This window comes from Gorilla gorilla, chromosome 2 (genome assembly GCF_029281585.2).
Source record: "Gorilla gorilla gorilla isolate KB3781 chromosome 2, NHGRI_mGorGor1-v2.1_pri, whole genome shotgun sequence".
NCBI classification, from domain to species: Eukaryota; Metazoa; Chordata; class Mammalia; order Primates; family Hominidae; genus Gorilla; species Gorilla gorilla.
Genome location: NC_086017.1, coordinates 119452802 through 119475667, shown reverse-complemented (window position 1 = coordinate 119475667; position 22866 = coordinate 119452802). Strand labels below are relative to the sequence as shown.

The 22866-nt window shown below is 36.2% G+C and overlaps 2 protein-coding genes across 7 annotated transcripts in view; one reads left to right on the top strand and one right to left on the bottom strand.

Annotated features, from left to right (window-relative positions):
- Positions 1-8989, bottom strand: part of DZIP3 (DAZ interacting zinc finger protein 3) — a 101924-nt gene extending 92935 nt beyond the window's left edge. For 3 of the 4 annotated variants that reach the window (XM_019024280.4, XM_055383532.2, XM_063704006.1), the window contains exon 1: positions 8630-8989. The gene's annotated coding sequence lies outside the window, so the exon portion shown is untranslated. Of the gene's footprint in view, positions 1-8372 lie in introns of all 4 variants that reach the window. The other variant, XM_019024281.4, reaches the window with a different exon arrangement.
- Positions 8812-22866, top strand: part of CIP2A (cellular inhibitor of PP2A) — a 39323-nt gene continuing 25268 nt past the window's right edge. Inside the window, exons 1-8 of one of the 3 annotated variants that reach the window (XM_019024282.4) lie at positions 8812-9195; positions 13255-13402; positions 15385-15491; positions 16265-16359; positions 16961-17057; positions 18790-18912; positions 19052-19197; positions 22132-22207. In XM_019024282.4, coding sequence (XP_018879827.3) covers positions 9094-9195; positions 13255-13402; positions 15385-15491; positions 16265-16359; positions 16961-17057; positions 18790-18912; positions 19052-19197; positions 22132-22207 — 894 coding nt within the window. In that variant the 5' untranslated portion in view covers positions 8812-9093. Of the gene's footprint in view, positions 9196-13254; positions 13403-15384; positions 15492-16264; positions 16360-16960; positions 17058-18789; positions 18913-19051; positions 19198-22131; positions 22208-22866 lie in introns of those variants that run through there. The other 2 variants (XM_055383533.2, XM_055383534.2) reach the window with 2 other exon arrangements.

Genomic DNA, 22866 nt, shown 5'->3' with positions numbered 1-22866 from the left:
ATAAGCTTAATTTTCATCAGCTCCTATGTGCCACGCTCTAAGCTATGCACCTTGAATAAACATCTGATCTTTACACAACTATGGAAGAAAAACATTATTGTAATAAGTTTTAAAAATTAAGAAACTGAGGCTTATAGAGTCTCATAGCTAATAAATCCGTAAGAGTAGAAATTCATGCCCAAATTTTACCAACTGCAATTCTATTTTCTTCCATGTCCCATTACTTCTAGTAACATATTTAATTTTATATAAGCTTAATGTATAATTATGAGCTGGACTAGATAATATGCACATATGCATACTCAGAAATGAAACTATTTACACATTCTTAGTAATACTATAAAAGTTATTAATCATGCCAGCCTAATATTTCATAGTCACTAGTCACACTAGTTTTTGCTAAGAGTTTTTCTATTCAACAAAACAATTCAGATACTATACATGGTACTGAAATAAACAATGAAATGGACAATAGTTCACACCTGGCTAAATGATCTCTCAAAGTTAAAGATTTTTAAAAATGAAATCTCCAAACTTTTTTGATCACATAGCCCTAAAACAGTAAAAGATCTGAGAATATGCTGAAAATATAAGAATATCAATTCACTTATAAATTATATGCAGGCATAATTATTATAACATAAAAAAAGAATAAGATAAAAGTAAGTAAAAAACGTTTTAATATTTGTTCCCACACCTCAACAGACAGTTTCACATATCCCCTGAGGTGTGCATACTGTACTTTGGACACTACTGTCTTTGAAAACAGCTTCACATTTTAATTCAGGAAATAGATATCCACTCATTTCATAAGCCTGATAGTATTTATTTTCTGAAAGACCAGAAATTTAAAAGTGAGATAAGCAAAGACCCATGCTCTGCACCTATCTTGAAGATAGGTCTTCAAGAAATAGTAATTACCAGGATTACTGTTCCTTAACTTAAAAGTATATCATTTTCATCTTTACTTACACTCTACTTATACTTAACACTGGATTCAGAAACAATGGATAGTACTTGCATTAAAAAAAAAAGGCAAGGCAACATTCTTATTCTGGGATTGATGTGATTAGATTTGAGATGTGGTATAAGATATGAAAATGGGGGAATATATATCCAAAATATTCAAACCTTGTACTCTTAACCTAAAGTTGAATGCTGTGAAATGTATAAAAAGAAAAAGCAGAAACTGTTTGAAAAGTGAAAGTTAACTTCATGGTTGGGCAAATCATTTAGAGTTTAGCTGAACTGTAATACTTGATACTTGTGAAAGAAAACAGGAAAAATAATTGTAAAAGGAGAATTAATTTTTTTTAGATTTTCTGGCTTTGTGACAAAGGTAACATTTCTGAAAAATATGAGTTGACACTAATCATACACTTAGTTTCCTGACTCTGCATAAGGGGTAGAATCAGATTAATATTAGCATTTGAATTATTTTAGCTATATTGGGCACATGGTTATCTAAATGACCCCATGCCTAGACCTCTGCCAATTTTCTACTGCAGGATTTCCGATTTCATGCTTTAGTAACTGGGCCAGTGAAACTTTTGTTCTACCAGCCATTTATGTCTACTGAATAATCCCTCAGTTTTAGATTTGGCTTCATGTCCCCACTGGAATATAAGCCCCATGAAGTTAGGAAAACTTAGTTTTCATTCCTTGGTGCCTAGAATAGCACCTGGCACACGCTAAGCACTCAATATTGCTTTAAAAAATGAACTCACCCACCCTTCTGCATACCTCAAGGCCTCTGAAGGCAGATGTAAAGAGGGAGCCCGTGTGTAGATTGTAACAGCCTTCTTGGCCAACCTAAAATTCTCCTTTAGAAGTCAAGAGGCAGCTCATATGCTACAAGTAAAACTGGTACCTGTAGACAACCATGGCGTCAAGACAGAACCTGTGTCTTCTTGCAGTTAACTTCTGTCTCCTTTGCCAGTTCGTCCACACTTCTCCAACCTCTAAATACTTAAATATCTGGGAGTTCAGTCCTAAAATGTCTTTTCTATCCATACTTGGTCCTATATCATTTAGTCTCAAGGCTTTCAATTTCTATCTCCAACCCTGACTGCTCCTTTAACTACCAGTAATTTGATAGCCTACTCAATCTCTCCTGGATGTCTAACATCACAACATAACCTAAATAGAAATCCAGGTATCTGCCCCTCTCCACGAAAAGGCTGAAGCACAGCCACCCAGTCAAATCAGGCCTGGAGCAGACAAACTGCAGTCAACCACAAATCTGTGGGCAAGAAATAAACGCTCATGGTCTCAACCACTGTGTTTTGAGGTGATTTGTTATTCGGCATACATCAATTAGCACTCCATCCTATCTAAAATTGTAACACCTTATCCTGACTTTGATACTTCCTATTCCTCCTCCCTTTTTTCACTCCCTAATACTTACCGCTATCATTCATGTAATTTTACTTATATGCCTTATTGTCTATATCCTCCATTATAAGAAAACAACTTGGGCAGAAATTTTTGTCTATTTGATTCATTGCTGTATCCCCAGAACCTAGAAATGGACCTAGCATCAAGTGTTCATTAAGTATACAGGAGATGAATGAATGAACAATTAGCCCTGTGTTCACACCCCGGTATAATTCCCATATTACAAAACTTAGTATTCTGCAAACTCTGCAGTTCTGTCAAAACTATAATTCAAGTCTTCATTCAGTCTAATTCATCTACTATTACTTAAACCCTGGTTACTAGAGATTATATATTCAGGATAGAAGACAATATGTTCTTTCTAGATTTTTCCAGAAGAAATAAAGGAGCTAGACAGCCCTAAATTTGAGTTACAAGATGCCGAGCAAGTGTTATTTACTTCCATCAGGTGTATTTCTGAAACTATAAATTACAGAAAATATCTATGCAAAATCTGAAGTACAGACAGTAATAAAACTTTACAGGTGGGTGTGGTGGCTCATGTCTGTAATCTCAGCACTTTGGAAGGCTGAGGCAGGATTGCTTGAGGCCAGCAGATTGAGTCCAGCCTAGGCAACACAGCAAGACCCTGTCTCTAAAAAAAATTTAAAAATTAGGCAGGTGTGGTGGTGCATGCCTGTAGTCCCAGCTACTCAGAGGCTAAAGTGGGAGGATTACTGGAGCCCAGGAGCTAGAGGCTGCAATAAGCTATTAATCATGCTACTGCACTCCAGTCTGGGCAACCAAGTGAGATGCTGTCTCCCCTACAAAACAACAACAACAACAACAACAACAACAAAATCACGAAGAGAAATTTTATGCTAATCCTTGAAGAATGAAGGAAGTGGATACTTAATATTTTACCCTAAAAAATACCATGTGTTTCCACAGTATTCTATTTCTCTTAATAGTACTTATTCTGGTTTGTCTATTTCACCAACAAAATCTAATCTCTTTGTAAAAGAACTGGCATTCAATAAACATTTGATGAATAAATGACTATTAGCATTTAAAAATGTATTTACCTGACTGGTTAAAATTATCATACATTTTTTAAGTGAAATGGAGATGTTTACTTTGGCTACTGTCTTTTTAAAAGTTTTTGGTCTATTAGCCTTTACTTTCTGCTGTGAAGAAAAAAACACAAAACAAAACCAAAATATAAAATACATGGCATAAAATAAATGATTTTTATTTAAAAATATACTAAGGAATGCAGCCATAAAAAAGAACGAGATCATGTCCTTTTCAGGAACATGCATGGATCTGAAGGCCATTATCCTTAGCAAATTAATGCAAGAAAATCAAATACCGCATATTCTTACTCATAAATGGGAGCTAAATGGAAAGAACACATAGACACATACAGAGGAACAACACACATTGGGCACTATCGGAGGGCAGAGGGTGGGAGGAGGAAGAGGATTAGGAAAAATAACTAACGGGTACTAGGCTTAAAACCTGGGTGATGAAGTCATCTGTACAACAAACTCCCATGACACAAGTTTACCTATGTAACAAACCTGCACATGTACCCCAAACTTAAAAGTGATATATATATTGGGGGGGGGGGGGGCAGGGAGGGAGGGGGTAGGGGAGGGGAGAGAGAGAGAGAGAGAGAGATGTCCTAAGACTTCAACTTTTAAAAACCTAGGTGTGCTAAGACTTCAACTTTTAAAAACCTAGAAAAACAACAAAGTAAATAAAAGATGAATGTATACGGATGAAATTAATAAAGACAACAGTGGTGATTCTGAAATCAAAGAAAAATGAGAATTAATAAAATGAAAGTTGGTTCTTGAAAAGCTGAATAAAATGGACAAACCCTTGGAAAGCCCAACTAAGAAAAAAATATAGATAACATTAGAATGAAAATGGAAATTTAAAACTACTATGAGATTAAGAGAATTACTGGAATACTGAATGCAACTTTTTATCGGTAAATTTTTAATATAGAGAAACAATTATTATGCTAAAAAGCTCTATATCTACAATTAAGGAAAGGCAGAATAAATGATCAGATCCGTAACTATACTAGAAATTCAAGGTCAGGCATGTTAGCTCATGCCTATAATCCCAGGACTTTAGGAAGCTGAGGTGAGCGGATCACTCGAGACCAGGAGTTCGAGACCAGCAGTTTGAGACCAGCGTGGGCAACATGGTGAAACCCCATCTCTACAAAAAATAGAAAAATTATCCTGGCATAGTGGGGCATGCCTGTGGTCCCAGGGAGGATGAGGTGGGAAGATAAGCCTGGGGAGGTCAAGGCTGCAATGAGCCGTGATCATGCCACTGCACTCCAGCCTGGGCAACAGAGTGAAACCATATTTAAAAAAAAAAAAAAGAAAGAAAGAAATTCAAATATTTGCTAAATTTCTACCATCTACCACTAAATAAGCTATCAAGCTTAATGATTTTACAGGACAGCTGTGTACAGCCTACAAGGATCAGATAATTTCTATGATTCTTATTATCCCACAGCATAAAAAAAGATGAAACACTTCCAATTTCTTTTTCAATGGTAACATATAATTCAAATTTGATATGAGAATAAAGAAAAATATTACTGAAAATGCTCACTTATGAACAGGTATATAATAAAATCCTGAATAAAATACCAGCAAATCAAAACCTGAAGCAAAGAAAAACATAGGATTGTTACTACTGTCTACATGACCTTGGGCAAATTACTTCCCCTTCCTATCTTAGTTTTTTCATCTCTAGAATGGAAATCATAATAGTTCCTACAGCATGGGGTTGTTATAAAGATTAGATAGGTAAGTAGAAAGTCCTTAGGACAGTGCTTGGCACATGGCAAATGCTCAATAAGTGTAAACTATTATTATCCCAAGAACAAAAAGGCAACATAATCCACTGTGTTATAATTTTAAAGTGAAAAATAAAATATATAAATGTGAAAACTGGATAATTTTTGGCAGACATTTTTTAGAATGAAACAGATACAAAAGCCGATCTCTTAAACATGATGAATATCAAAAGCCAATAGCACAAATTATACTAAGTGTTAAAACACTGTTCATTCTCATTAAATTAAGTAATGTAAAAAAGCTGTTCAAAGTTAACATGATTTTCCATATTTTGGAGCTTACACTAATGCAATAATGTAAGACAACAAATACTGGAAGAGGTGAGGTAATTATTTGCAGATGATATATAGGTAGAAAGTCTAAGTAAACCAATCTCTATTAGAATAAACGTAATGATAAATAAACATAATAAGAATGGAACAAGACAGTATGACAAACTATATAAAATCTCATTGAACATAAAATATAACCTGAATACTTTTTTTTTTTTTTTTTGAGACAGGGTCTCCCTCCTGTTGCCCACATTGCCCAGGATGGAGTGCAGTGGGGCAAACATGGCTTACTGCAGCCTTGACTTCCCAGGTTCAGGTGTTCCTCCCATGACAGCCTCCAGAGTAGCTGGGACTACAGGCATGCACCACCCACACCCATCTAATTTTCTGTATTTTTAGTAGAGGTGGGGTTTCACCATATTGCCCAAGCTGGTCTTGAACTCCTGGGCTCAAGAGATCCTCCTGCCTCAGCCTCCCAAAGTGCTGGAATAAAAGGCATGAGCCACTACGCCTGGCACACCCTTAATACTATTAACTAACTCAGCAGTATCTGTATCTTCTCATTCATCCAACCTAAAAACTTAGTATCTGCTAGACTCATCCCTCTCTTCACGCCTCACATCCACTATCAGTCACCAAATCCTACCTATTTTACTTCATATATACTTCTCGAATTTGTCACCTCTTTTCTATCTCCACCTCAATTATCCTGGTTATCCTTTAGAAGGCTCCAGAAAATTAGTGTCCCTCTTTCCAGTCTTATCCTCCCCAAAATCATAGTTCATTCAGCTACCAGAGTAATCAATCTAAAAACAAACCTGACTAGACCAGGTGCCAGTTTAAAACCAGAGATTGCCACCGACTTCAAGATGGAGTCCAAGTTTAAGGCTAATAAGGCCTTTGGTCATTGGGACCCAGACTCATCTCTTTTTTTTTTTTTTTTTTTTGACAGGGTCTCACTCTGCCACCCAGGCTACAGTGCAGTGGCACAATCACACTCACTGCAGCCTCAAGTGATCCCCCCAACTCAGCCTCCAGAGTAGCTAGGACTACAAGTGAGCACACCCATGCCCGGCTAATTTTTTCATTTTTTGTAGAGATGGCGTTTCGCTATGTTGCCTAGGCTGGCTCCAACTCCTGGGTTCAAGGTCCTCCTGCCTTAGTCTCCCAAAAAACTGGAAATTAAAGGCGTGAGCCACTGCTCCCGGCCTCCTGCTCCTTTTCTTCCCTTTTTGAGGCCTAAAAGTATGGATTGGTGTTTCTCAAATTAGGATATGCAAGTATCTCTGATTAAAAATGTCAAGACTTATCACAGCTAGAAAAGATCCATCTTACTAAACTTACAACATCAATTTTGGTGAAGATTTTTTGAGAAAGACATTTGATATTAATTACAGAAGAGAATACAAAACTTGTATGACTCCTTAAGTCAAAATCCAACAAAGATGGCACTGATAGCACGCAGCTTTGCGCATTACCCTGGGCCTCTGAATGGGGACGATGCTGACACATCATCACAGATGAAAAGTCCAACACTATCAAACTCTGATCGCTTCATTTGCCAATGAGGCACTGACTGTAACACTGAGAAATTAATTATGCCAGATGACAGCTGACACTTTACATTAATTCATTTTTTAACCATCTCCAAGACCGTATAGGACCTCATCTCTACTCCTCTCCTCCTCGTTCTTTCTACACTAGCCACATGGCATCCTTGTTTCTGGCATACAGTATCCCACTTTAGGGCCTTTCTTTGCCATTTCCTCTATCTAAAAACCTTTTCCCATAGAATACGGCTCCCTTTCTCAACTCCTTGAAGCATTTCCCCAAATGTTGCTTTCTTAATAAGGTCACCTTCCCATTTCCCTTATCAATTACCAACATTATTCTAGAGTAATAACGTCTATTTTTCTCTTTATATCATTTTCCTTACTTATTTATTGTGTTTATTATTTGGTTCCCTACCAAAATGTAAGTTGCATGCCAGTAGTATTTTTGTTTTTTTCACTGAGTCTATTGTGTCTAGAAAAGTGCTTAGCACATTGTAGATTCTCAATGAATTACTTATTGAATGAACAGTCCTATGAACCAGGTATCTCCCTTGGCCAGATTTTACCTAATGAAGATTCTGCAGCAGTGAGAACTCGCCTAGAGTCACATCGTCAAAGGTGGAGCTAGAATCTGTAAGCAACCTGGTTCTCTACTCTTTACCACTGCTGCATGTTACTGCATGGTGCCTCTCATCTATGTGGTGAATTTCAAAAGTACTATTTTGTATGTTTCCCTTACTAGACAGTTCCCTCGCAGCAGGGGATACTATCTTCATCTCTGTTCCCTGACTGGCAGTTTCTAACCCATGTTACACGCTCTATAATTGTTTACGGAATGAATGAAAGCATAAATGAACACATAAGCTACCCAAAGATTTTTACATGAATGTCCCAACTGGTTAAATCATTTTTATCTTTCAGATTTAGTTTTAAACTTTTATAAAAAACAAAACCAAAACACCAAACCTGTCTTCAAAAATCTAGTAATTCAAAAATTTTTTTTTGAAGTGAAAAAACATGATTTCTGATAAACGATTTAATTAAATGGAAATGTACCCTATTCTTACAATTTCTACATCCTGGTTTTTAAAGCTTTATTCGACGTTAGGAAAAATTAAGCAAAAAGCTCCAAAACCAGTAACTGACTCGCTTCATTACATACACATGCAATAATATTAAGCTATCTCCGATTTAAAAAACGCAAATAATAATGCCATTTTCGTAGACATCGAGAATTATAAAACAATCAATCATGCCAGAGAGAAACAGACACCTTCACTTACAAAAACTGACGCTAACGAGTAACACCCTCCGGAGCAATACCTGGCCCAGGGTCAGCAGGAGGTAGTCTTCTCGAATAAATGTGACAAATACTTTGGTCAGGGCATGACTAATTTGCCACATAATGCCAATAGGTTGACTCTGAGAAACTACCATCCCCGGGCAGAAGGGGCGGGTGTAGGAGAGATTTGAAAACGAGGCCCCTCCCAGGACGCCTCAAAATCTAGGGCCCAAGATTCTTCTCCTCAGAGCTCCTCACCGTGTCTAGACTAGGGGCAAGCGACCATTTCTCAGGTAGAGGATGACGCACAAACGAAAAACTGGCCATCCAACATGAAGGACGAGGAAGCGCACGAAATCAGACCGCACAGCTGAATGAGGAATCCCCCTTCTCCTAACCGATTCCTCTCCCGAGAAATCGCGAGATTTCTCGCCTTCACGGGATCTCAAGCCGAAACCTCGCGGCCTCTCAGACGAGGGTGGGTTAGCAGGGGCAGCTCCCAACCCCCGTCCGGGACCCACAAAACACTTCGACCCCTGGCCCACCCCGGCCGTCACCGAGAACGGTCCCCTAGGGTGCCTAGGGACTTCCGGAGCCCGAGCGGATCCGGAAGCTTCTGGGAGCAAGGGGGTGGGGCCGAAAATCAAAAAAAGCGCGGCGAAAGCTAAAGGCCGGCGCACGCTGGGCGGTGGTGGTCCCGAAGCCGGGCCGCGGCCGGTGCGATGGACTCCACTGCCTGCTTGAAGTCCTTGCACCTGACTGTCAGTCAGTACAAAGCCGTGAAGTCAGAGGCGAACGCCACTCAGCTTTTGCGGCACTTGGAGGTGAGAGGCTCTGGGGTAGAGGACAGATGGGGCTCCCCCTAGCAATTCTTATTTCACAGTGAGGCCGAGGAGTGGCGGCCCCAGCCTGGGAAAGAAAGGACAGTCCTTCGATCCCTCTGTTGTCTTTTCGTACTGGTAAAGGCGAGTGAGTGTCGGGGTTCCGCTGGCCGCAGCGAGAGGCAAGAGCGCTCACTGAAGGCTCTAGGAATAGCGGGAGTGGGGCAAAAGGTTGGGAAGTTCAGGTTGTTTCGAGTAGGTAACGGAAAAAGCTCGGAACTTTATCTTTTCCTCTGCTTCTAGTTTTGGTTTTTCTACGAAACCAAGCCCTCAATACACAACTATTCTCAGTGACGGAAAGTCATGATTAAAACTTGGTTTTGCCCTTCGGTAATCTATAATTGAATTTGTTGCTTACTGCTCTTACTTGAACTCGGGTTGAACTCAAACTTGAAAAACATTATTTCAACATTAAGAAGCACTTCCCCTTCCTAGTAAGCGTAATCCTTTTTCTTTACCAAAATACATTGCTTACAGTTTTTTAATCTTAGAATGCTGAATTGCCTTTTTTTCTATTCTAGTGATATGTGTCCAGACGATTCCGTTTGTTTTAGGATCTTAATCTTCTGCTTTCATTTGTTTTGCATTTACGGAATTCAAACTAACATTGACCTCAGTTTAATTTTTTTAAAGCTCAATTAAGGCTTATTTTAACTCTCTGTGTCACAGCTTTCCTCTGTTAAGGTAGAATTGAACATAATTTTAAAATATATTGTATTATATTAACCCTATGATAAAAGACTAATGTGCCAAAAATTTGTAAAATATTACAGGAAAAAAATGATTTCCAGTAGTAGAGCAACAGCAGCGGTTAGTGAAGCTGCTGTTGTATTAAATGTGTCTGTCTTATCTTGAGCTTCACTGGTGCTCCTCTTTTCCCTACTTCAAGTGCCCATCTCCTAAGTACATTTGTTTTCTCTTTTTCATTCTTTATTTTAAGAAGTGCCTGCAAACCTAATAATTAAGGTGTTAGCTGTTAAATGCTTAAGGCTTTGCTTCTGAATTAGCATAGGCTCCAGAAGCCGCAGAATAAGCAGGGCAGTCAGTTTAATTTAAAATCGGAAGCATTTTGTATGCTATTCTGAAGCATTACCTTTCTTTGAATAAACAGGTAGGTTGTGCACTGAAAGAGATTTAAGGCACAGTGGCTTACACCTGTAATCCCAGCACTTTGGGAGGCCGAGGCGAGCGGATCACCTGAGGTCGGGAGTTTGAGACCAGCCTGACCAACATGGCGAAACCCCGTCTCTACTAAAAATACAAAAATTACCTGGGCGTGGCATCTCTCTGTTGTCCCAGCTACTCGGGAGGCTGAGGCTGGAGAATCGCTTGAACTCGGGAGGCTGAGGTTGCATAAGTAGAGATCGCACCACTGCACTCCAACATGGGTGACAGAGTGAGACTCCGTCTCAAAAACAAAACAAAACAAAAAGAGAGACTTAAACAAAATATGGGATGGGGCCTTTACTGTATTCCTAAACTTTCAAGGGGTTTACAGAAAACTCTTCTACCGTTGTTGCAAAGGTATGAAGAGCACTGGCTTCAGGTTACTACTACAAAGGACTTTTTGTAATTAAGAGATAAAATACATACAGAGCATAAAGTGCAGTAATCTTAAGTGAAGAGTTTGATAGTTTTTAATATATAGGTACCGTAGCTACGATATTGGTAGCTAACATATAGGTAGAGTAGCTACCACCTGTATCATGATACAGAACATTTCTAGCCCCATAGGGTTTCTTCATTGCCCCTTCACATAAGGTTTGGGTAAGTAGACTCATACAATATGTACTCTTGTGTCTGGCCTTTCCACTCAATATAATCTGTGAAATTCATGTTGCACATGTACCACTACTTCATTTTTTTTTTGTTATTGATGTGTAGAATTCTATTGTATAAGTGTACTACAGTTTACATACACTTTCCTGTTGATAGACATTTGAGTTGTTTACATTTCTTGGGTGGAATTAAGAATAAAGCTGTTGTAGACATACATTTTTTGTGGATATATGCACACATTTATATACTTAGGAGTAGAATTGTTAGAGCATTGGGCAGGCATATGTTCCGTTTTAGTTGAAACTGCCAAACAATTTTCTGAAATATGCCATTTTATCTTCCCACTAGCAATATGTGAAATTTGCCATCACTCATTCCACACCAACCCTTGATGTTTTCATATTTCTTAATTTTAACCATTTTGGTTGACAGTATTTGTATTTTTAATGGTGAATGTCTTTGTGCAGACTTCATGAGAGCAAGATCTGAGTATGCAAAGAGAGATAGGTATCATGTGAAAGGAGATTATTCATTCTTCTGTACTTCTCCCACACTTTTATAGCCCCATGCAGAGTGTAGGCTTTGAATGTTTGATGACTGGCAAAGCTGAGCTAATCTGATTTTTACTGATGGTGTTTCATAACACTAATTTTGTGTAGTGATTAAAAGCATGAATTCAGGAACCAAGCTGCCTAGATATGAATTCCAGTTGTGCTTCTTTACTATCAGTGTGTGCCTCAGTTTACTCATCTGCAAAACAAAATAGTGATACCTACCTTATAGAGTTATTATGAAGATGAAAAGAGTTCACATATGTAAAGTGCCTAGATCGATGCCTAGGCCAGAGTAAGTGCTATATAAGTATTAGTTATTATTAAAATAAATTATCTTTGTATTAAGACATTCAGTATAAGTAAAGGGAAAACTTGTAAAGCAATTTTTATTTTACCTAGTGCATATAATTATTACATGTTAGACAATTTATGTTATTGAGATACAGGACCAATCCTATAGAGAATCATTTTTAAAACAGCAAGTGTCTTATTCTGGAGAGCTAGATTTATAAATAAGCAACAGGGTAATGCCCACAGTATTTCCTACCCCAGAATATCTGTTACTGGTGTCTGCACTTTCATATTTGGACTTATTTTTTCTCGTATAGACTTTTACTTTAGTAATGTTAAAACACTCCTTGGGAACAGATAATGTGAGACTCTTATCAGCAAAGCTTTAGAAGAAAAACTGATGTGGGTGAGAGAATAAAGGGAGGATACAGAAAGGAAAGATTAGAGGGATGCTAAAGCAGCCTGCTTAGGCTTGATCTTATTAAAATAATTATTCAGGACAGAGTTAGTCTTATTCTAAGGTAACTAATGGTTTTGCCATCTTTGTAGAAAAGATATGCTTTGTAATAAATACATCTATAAAGTATGTTGAAAATTCATGCTTTGCGACAACTGCTTTTGGCCTTTAGTTCCAGCTTTACCTCCTCTCTTCTCTCTCTCACTCTGTGTGTGTGTGTTTGTGTGTATGTATGTGTCTGTGCATGCGTGTATGTGGCTTATAGATTACAAGAAAGTATAAAAAAACAATGGAATAATCAGAAATAAAATTTTTCAATGCCTTGCCTGGCTACTTAAAAAAAGATTCACTTTTCACTTCCTTCTTTAATCCCTTAACTTCTGAGCTCACCTATTGTCTTTGGGAAGAAGCAGAAGGAATAATCCCATAGCTACCCTCTGGGTTTCATTTTTCATTCTCCTCCCTCAAAGTAAGTAGAATGTATTAGAATTTATTTGCATAGTAAATATATTGATACTAGAGTGCAGATTTGTAGGCTATGCCTTCATCGCATGTTCAATGTAGTGTGAAGGAGAAATATTGCTAGGAACTCAAAAGTTTGCTAACTTAGGAAATAGAAATATAATGTACTATAGGATAGCATAATAGGCCGACCGAACTGAGATGGTATAAGAAACTAAGAAAAGCTTCCTGGTGGAAATTATTTTAAACTGAGATCCAAATGATTACTTTAGCTAGGGAGGGAGGGATTAGGTAATTGATGGGTAATCTAGGCAGGGGTGAATTTTTCACAGCATGTGTGAATTTTTAAATTGGGAAGGTAGCAGTGGCACTTTGAGGGAACTGAGTTTTTTATTTGAAATGGAGAAGAGATGAAAATTGCCATCGCTTAACCAACACATTTTGATTACTATTTTATAGGTAATTTCTGGACAGAAACTCACACGACTATTTACATCAAATCAGATATTAACAAGTGAATGCTTGAGTTGCCTTGTAGAGCTACTTGAAGACCCCAACATAAGTGCTTCACTGATCTTAAGTATTATCGGTTTGCTGTCTCAACTAGGTAATGCATTTAATTTCTCCTTTTTAGTTTTTGGAAGATGTATGAACAATATTTTAAAGTGCAGGCTTAGTTATAGAATCTCTTAAAGAATGATTCACCTTCAAAGACTTCTCAGTCTAATGTGCATTGTGAATCTTTTGACACTGAGGAAGTCATAGCTACCGATCAAAGAATCATCCTTCTGTAATAGATTACACTGAATTTAGAACTAAAGGGTAAAAGTACTGATGTTGCTTTTTCTATCTTTTCCCCCATTTCTTTAGTTTTTAAATGTTCATTTAGTGGTCACTACTCCAATTTGGGGCAGGGCGGTGGGGATATTTCTTTGTGTGATTATAATAGTAATATATGCATAGTTTAAAAAATTCTAGTGATCCAGAAGTATTAACACAGAGCAGCATTGTCCAATAAAACTTTCCTCAGTGACAGAATGGTTTTAAAACTGTGTTATCCAATGTAGCAGCCACTAGCCACATGGAGCTATTAAGCATTCGAAGTGTGGGTAATAGACTAAGGAACTGAATCTTTAATTTTAATTAATCTAAATTTAAATAGCCACATGAAGGCTAGTGGCTACCAAATTAGACAGCCCAGACATAGAGTAAAATGGGGTGAGCCTGTACCCATTACCACCAGCCCTCATCTTTTCAGCTTTGAGGGTATAATCTCATTTAATGGTTTGATATGTTTCTTTGCAGATATTTTTCTGTGCTGTAACAAAACAATACTTTTGGATCTTTAATTGGTTGTTTTCAGCACAAATGGTGTTGTGGAGCACCAGATGTTTCTTTACATATCAGTATCTTTAATAGCTGCCTAGTGCCTTAATTACAGGGTACTGTAATTTATTCAACTATTCCCCTAATAGTGGACAGTCAACTTTCTTTAAGTTTTTGCTATTGGAATCAATAGTGCAGTGAACATTCTATGTAATTTTGCTCAAATATTAGTGTGTTTCTGTTAGATAAATTCCATTAGAATTTCTAGATCATTCTAAAATTTGATAACCGTTACTAAATTGCTTTCTGAAAAGATTCTTCCACTTCTAACATCCACCAACAGTTTGAATGAATATGCCAGTCACTTCCAATGTTTATACTTTAGAAGCATTTGAGGTTTCCAGAAAAATTGAAATGATAATCTTTTTAAATTAATTTTTTCACAGATACATAATATTTATACAAACTTATGGGGTACATATGATATTTTGTTACCTGCATAAAGTATGTGATGGTCAATTCAGGGTATTTAGGATATCCATCACAAATGAGGATTTATCATTTCTATGTATTTAGAACATTTCAAGTCATATTTTGAAATATACAATACATTGTTAACTATAGTCACCTTACTCTACTATCAAACATTAGAACTTATTCCATCTGATTGTGTGTTTATATCCATTAATCAATCTGTCTTCATCTCCCCCACTAACGGCTCCCCCTCACACCTCCCATCACCACGCACTCACCCATATTCTTCCCAGCCTCTGGTAACTGTCATTCTCCACTTCCATGAGATCAACTTTTTTAGCTCCTACACATGAATGAATACATGCAATATTTTTCTTTCTGTGTCTGGCTTATTTCACTTAACCTAATGGCCTTCAGTTCCATCCGTGTTGCTGCAAATGGCATGCATTCTTTTATATGGCCAAATAGTATTCCATTGTGTAAATATACCATAAAGTGATAATCTTTTAATATTCAAAGTAAATGATTTTAATTTGATACTAAAATAATTAGTATCAAAGAAAAAGCTTGCTACAAATGTGTAAACAAGTTTTTTCTTTGATACTAGTTTATTTTACATAGAGAAATCATTTGAATTTCTGAATTGGAGGGTTATCATAAAGAAAATAAGAAAATAGCCATATCATACCTTTTTTAATGATAAATTCATATGAAATAAATTCTGTATGAATTATCTGCGAAAACCTTGTAAGAAAATGATATATTTTGTGCTTTTATTTTAACTTATAGCAGTAGACATTGAAACCAGAGATTGTCTTCAGAATACATATAATCTGAATAGTGTGCTGGCAGGAGTGGTTTGTCGGAGCAGCCACACTGATTTGGTGTTTTTGCAGGTATACAGACCCACACAGTGTATTCCCCTTTCCTTACTGTCAGATCAAAATTGATAGTTTCTGTCATAAGCTGCTGTCTTACAGTGTATATATGCTATATAATAAATACTACATGATTAGGCACAGTTCATCTCATTAAAAGCTGGTTGCACACATACTACAATTTAAATGTTTCTAGAGAAGAGAAGCTTATCCATTTCTATCACCATTATTGAAGAAAAACAAATCTACATTATAACTGCTTTGACTTATAAACACAGATGTCTGTGTTTTGAGACATAAGCTATTTATATTAAAATTGTAATGTGAGTTGGCATCTAGTCTCAATCTGTGGAGGAAACGTTCTACAAAAATTAAAGCAGTAGACAGAGTCTAATATAGATTCAAAGCTCTTCGTATTTCATTGACTCTAAAATGTCATCAATTGTAAGAAAGAAAAACATCACAAATTAAATTGACATGCAGTTTTAGAGATGATAAAATGTGAAGAAGGGTATCTTCTAATTGATGGACTACATGCGTGTTTCAACCTGCATTCAAGTTTAAGATGACTAAGTGAACAAGGTTGATAACCATGCTCTGAGACAGAATACGTAGAAATGTGTGAATTGAGAGAAGAGCCCTAAGGTTCTTACATTACTTTACATGTGTTTTTTAAAAAAATTGTTTTAGGAAATAGAAAAGGACATGCTCAGAATGTGCCTGATAGTCCATTATTTTAAGCAGGCAATGTTTTTATATCTTTATATTTATAACTATTTTCTTATTCTCAGTGCATTCAACTTCTACAGAAGTTAACATATAATGTCAAAATTTTCTATTCTGGTGCCAATATAGATGAATTAATTACGTTCCTGATAGATCACATGTGAGTATGCAATCAAACATAAAACCAAATAGTCTATTTGTTTATTTTTAAATTACAAGCATGTGGTAGATTAATTTTTCTTAGATAACGTTTTCTAACTATATAAACTGAGTGAGACTCCGATTCTTATTTGTTCTGCCCAGATGATTTTAAGGATCAAAAGTTGTAAAAGTATGTGACCTCATTCATTGGTGAAAAAATGTAAAAAGGAAAAAAAAATTGTAAAGCAACTTTAATTTTCATAAGAAAAATGTATGTACTGAATTGATTTGGCCAGAAAAAAATTACTGAAACTGAAAATTGTGTAGTTATTCTTGTAGGAAAATATACTGATGAAACAGCACATGGTCCACGCTGACAGTTATTTCCATGTTTTCATGATGGAATTGAATAGGGTACTTTGGTTTTAAAACGAGATAAATGATCAATACTATTCAAAGCTTCCCTGGCTTCTTATGTTAATTAGTTTTTTTTTTTTTTTGCGTGTAAAAGGGAATTGAAATGTATAAACTTAACTATATCATTTTGACTTAGAATAATGTTAATGCTTTTTTTCTTTTACTATTTTTTCTTTAAACAAAACACCAATGTAAAACAACAGTCAATCTTCTGAAGATGAGTTAAAAATGCCTTGTCTAGGATTATTGGCAAATCTTTGTCGGCACAATCTTTCTGTTCAAACACACATAAAGACATTGGTAAGAAGTTTATTTCTTTTTAATGTTTCTTGTTTATGGTAGATTCTCTGGTTAAAGAAAATTGTATTTATCTTTTTCTTTAAAACAAATTTGAACAAGGATTCTGTGTCTTATCGGATGACCTATCAAAATTAAGAGTCAGATTGACATATAAATAACTTGAAGCACTTCAGCCTTCGTGTATGTTGTATTGAAGACTGTGTGTTAAGGGTTAATGCAAACACTTATTTCTAAAAGTTTTCCTTAGCATGGCATCCCATTATTTATTACATTGAGTAGTACAAGAATTACTAAATTATTCTGTGCTCTTAGAAGGGAGGCACATCACTGGCAGTCCCATTTATCTCAGTCTTGTGTTTCCACAAAATCAATGGCAACCCCACCAGAAAGATTCATGAGTTAAGTGCTCAGTATGAACCAACAGTACTTGTGATAAATGAAGACACACAAATGAATTTAACTGAATCACTTTTAGAAGTATATTAAATCAGCCGGGCATGGTGGCTCACACCTGTAATCCCAGCACTTTGGAGGCCAAGGCAGGCAGATCACAAGGTCAGGAGATGGAGACCATCTCGGCCAACATGGTGAACCCCGTCTCTACCAAAATACAAAAATTAGCCAGGCGTGGTGGCACACGCCTGTAGTCCCAGCTACTTGGGAAGCTGAGGCAGGGGAATTGCTTGAACCCGGGAGGTGGAGGTTGGAGTGAGCTGAGATCGCGCCACTGCCCTCCAGCCTGGCAACAGAGTAAGACTGCATCCTAAAAAAAAAAAAAAAGTATATTAAATCACGCAAGTCACTGATTCTTTAAGGTGCTTGGGGAACAATTTCCCTGCTGTGCTATTCAGCATTACCCGTTCGATTTTAAATTTAATATCTCACTTGTTCAAGTGCTACATTTTTCTGCCCTGGTCTTACTTTGGAGGTGGAGTAACTGTGTGTGTGTGTGTGTGTGTGTGTGTGTGTGTGTGTGTGTGTGTTTCAATTTCTGAATTGAAAAAAAAGTTCATATGTTCATATTTAGGAAACACTTAAATATAAGGAAGAATAAACATTTGCTCATAGTTTCATGTGTAGAAACTGCTCTTCACCAAGATTGTGGCTATCTATATGACTGTCAGCAATATACGAAACTACCCATCTTGCTCACACCTGCAGTGATCTCTTAAATCTAAATGCTAATCAGCAAATATGGCAAAGTTAATTGCTGCTCCACGGTGTGTAACGTAAAACAAATTCTTAAATTTGCTGAATTTTTTTTGCTTCCACCACAATTATGAGAGTTCCTCATTACAGTTCTTTTGTTAACACAAATGCTAACAAATGCTACAGTTCTTTTGTTAACACAAATCCTGCAGTATTTAAGGTAGCTCTTTTGTTTCCACTCTGCATGTGTCCCTTTATTAGAATTGACACCCTGATTTACCATCATTGAATTATTTATTCTAAGGTGACAAAACTTTGGAAGTATTTATCTCCCAACTCGTTTGCACGCATTTACCAAATTATTTTTTTCCGTAGGTACTCTCTTTATAACAATTTTTGAATTTAAATTTATCTCTGATCTAAATTTCTCCTGTAGAACATTTATCTTTTAAATGCAACAGTCATTTAATAGAGTTGATAATGATGTTTAATAAAAGTTTGCCCACTCTGTGCAAGATATACTTTTTAAACCAAAACATAAAATTCATAATTCTAATTTATTTTTTAACTTTTTTTTCCTCAGAGTAATGTGAAATCTTTTTATCGAACTCTTATCACCTTGTTGGCCCATAGTAGTTTAACTGTGGTTGTGTTTGCACTTTCAATATTATCCAGTTTGACATTAAATGAAGAGGTGGGGGAAAAGGTAAATACAATTTTTCAAATTTATTCTGAAGTTTATAGTCTGATATTTTAAAATTCATTGAGACTTTTTTATTTTTACCTTTTAGGATGGTGTCAACTTAATTTTTTGTCTAATATGCTTTTTCTAATTTGTCCTTAAGCTATTCCATGCTCGAAACATTCATCAGACTTTTCAACTAATATTTAATATTCTCATAAACGGTGATGGCACTCTAACTAGAAAGTATTCAGTTGACCTACTGATGGATCTCCTTAAGAATCCTAAAATTGCTGATTATCTCACCAGGTATGACTCATTTCAGTCAATTATAGAACTTTTTTATTTTTAAACCAAGATGTGTTGGTTATAAACAGAATTGTCTTCTTAAAATATAATAAACTTGGATTCTACTGATTCACAGTAGACTAAAATGTTTTGATGTGCTTTACTCACACTCTTTTTTCTTTCCTGAACTGAAATGGAAAGTATAACAAGGTCATTGTCTATGTGTGTATTTCAGTCTTTGCTTTAGATCAATAGGGTTGTGCCATTCTCCAAAATATAGACATCTTGGCTAATTTATTTTAAAACCAGTTTAAAAACGTAAGTAGCATTACGATTATTTGAAAGAGTATTTTTATTATAGGAACAATAAAAATAAATATTTCTACATAAATTATAAATAAATGAAACAGTGTTGAAACATTGATGTCGTTATGTTTGTGTCTTTATTTTTTGTATAAAAATGGATAATGTTTCCTTTGGTGTGTGCCTCTTTTCATAGGTAAAATAGGAACATATGTCCTTTCTATCTCAGTGTATTTCATATGATCATTTATGTTTTGAGATCAGGTAGTAATTGTTTTTCAACAAGCTTGTGGCCTTTGTGCATTCTAACTTAAATTTTGCTGGGGCCTATGCTGCTTTGTCATCCTAAATTAGGAAATAATTGAAATTGTTTCAAAGAGTTTCACACACAAGAAAACATTTACTGAGCCCCACCTATGATCAGGCACTTAGCAGCAATAGGATTTGAAGACACAGTCCCTGATGTTTAAGAAACATAGAATCTATAAGTTTTATTTTAATGAAAGCTAAGCACTAGGGCAAACTTGACCATGGTTCATATGGCTCAGCTGATACTTTGCAAAACCAAGAAGTATTCACTTTAGCATTTCACTTTTTCTTCTCTTAAGAATCTCTAGATAGGTGAGCTTTTTCTTCCAGAGTGCCTTCCCATGACCTGCCTTCTCTTCATCTGTTGTGAGATTCTCCCAATATCCATGTATATCTATTCTACCCACCAGATAGTGCTTATTCAGCATCTTCATAGTAAACAGAAAAATTCCTTTGAATAAACCTCGTCTGGAAGACTAAAAGATAATCCAGTTTAGCATTAATAAGAGGTAGCTTAATCATTTCTTCTGTAAATCTCTCAGTTCTATTATCTATTTTATACTCTATCGTAGAATCCCAGAATCACCTCTGGCAATTCCTCTTGTTTTTCTGATATGCCATTGAACAATAACCCAATCCTGAATCTCTTCCAAAGTCTAACTTAACTGCATGGTTACTAATTACAGCTTTAGAAAATCACACAACTTTACCTGGGCCAGACCTCTTATATTTACTTGTCAGCTTTCTCATTTCCTACAGTGGATCTTTCATATTTATTTATTTATTTATTTAGAGACAGAGTCTCGCTCTATTGCCCAGGCTGGAGTGCAGTGGTGCGATCCTGGCTCACTGCAACCTCCGCCTCCTGGGTTCAAGTGATTCTCATGCCTCAGCCTCCCAAGTAGCTGGGATTACAGGCGCACGTCACCACGCCCAGCTAATTTTTGTATTTTTAGTAGAAAAGGGGTTTCACTGTGTTGGCCAGGCTGGTCTTGGAACTCCTGACCTCAAGCGATCCACCCGCTTCAGCCTCCCAAAGTGCTGGGATTACAGGCATGAGCTGCTGGCCTGGCCGGTCTTTGAAATTTTTTGTTTTTCTCTTGCTACCTTTTATGCAGAAGATGACCTTATCTTTGTTTCACAGAAAATAAATATCTAAATGGAGCCCCATTTGATTGGAGCTCCCTGAAATCCTTGCCCCTGGACAAGCTTACCTATGTTTATACCAAATTCTTACTTAGTTTCATCCAGTTTCACTCATAAATATGTACGATTACTCTATGTATTGCCTCATTTTGTCTTTTCTGAAGCAGTTGCTCCTCTCTCTTCGGGGCGTCCTATTCAGTTGACCCTTCCCCTTTAACTTATAAATATGCTCAAAACTTTTTCTTCAACCAGATATCCCTTTTAAAATCTGACCTACCATTGCATTCAAGGTGAATATCCAGATTCTCAGTATAGCCCTTCAAAATCTGATCCCTAACAACCTCTCAACCTTATTTCTTCACACATTTTTTTTTATCTAATCATATCAGACAATAAATAGAACTTCCAGCTCACTAGAAATGCCCTTTTATGTATCCATGTGCTATTTCCTCTAGAGTGTTCCCTCTGGAAGATTAGAATACTTTCTCTCTTATATGCCTAACTTCTATTTTTGTTTTTAAGACTCGAGTCTGGGTTTAATACTGAGACAATATTCTTTGTTCCATAGTGTCTCCTACATTCCTCCATTATAGCATTGTATTTTATATTACCTTGTATCATCTCTTTCTGTCATCTTCAGACTGTGAACTCCCTGTCAGGGCACCATCTCCCAAATCTAGGATACATCAGTCACATAGAATATAATGCTAGGGGTCCCACAATACCTCTTGGAGTTGTGTAACGCGGGTTGCTGCCCCTTACTTCTTTATTTGCAGAGACAAATTTAATGCCTGGTAATTTTAGGTGCTTTATAAATAAGCAGCTGTATAATTTATTAGGATATTCTTCTGTCCTTTGAATTTTTACAAAGTGAACACAATCTTAAAAAAATAGAGCAATTGAGACACTGAAAATTTTAATAGTGATGTGTATTCGTGGATAAAGAAATTTAATGATTTATTTATTGCCACATGAATCACTATGTTTTAATAAATGACACAGCCAATTTATGTATATCATAATTGTAAGACATATGTTTTAAGTATAAACTTTACAGGAGTGTGTTCTATATTAGAAGCCCAAATAAATAGATGAAAGAAAATACACATAAATTTTATATTTATCTTGTAGATAAATCCCTTTTGATGTATCAATTTTATATTTATCATTTGATGTATATTTTTATTCTAAACCTAGATATGAGCACTTTTCTTCATGTCTTCACCAAGTATTAGGTCTTCTTAATGGAAAGGATCCTGATTCCTCTTCAAAGGTATGTAAAAACATGACTTTTCATTTAAACTTTTAAAAACTGCAAAATGCAGAAACTTTTAAAAAACTGCAAAATACAGAAAAATCCAAATGCACAGCTCTCTGTATTTTTATAATAAGGACACAATTATGGAGCCAGTGTCTAGATCAGGATGTAGAATGTTACCAGTATTCTAGAACTCTTCTTGTGCTCCCTTTTAGTCAGTACCTACCCCTTCCTATTCCTTACCTTTACCAAGGATGACTGCTTGGTAAACTGCTATAACCACTATACTGACTTCTAACAGCATACATATATATGTACACATATATATACACATATATGTATATGAGTATATATACACACATATACACATATGTATACGTATATATACACATATGTATATGAGTATACACACATAAACACACACGTATGTGTATATATACATATATACATATACGTGTGCATATACATGTATATATACACACATGTATACGTGTATACGTGTGTATATATGTATGTGTATGTATACATGTATATGTATACACGGGAACATGTATACACACGTATACATGTATATGTGTGCATACACACGCGTGTGTGTATGTGCACGCACACACGTGTGTGTATACGTGTGTGTATGTGTGTATATATACACATGTACATATATATTTTGGAAC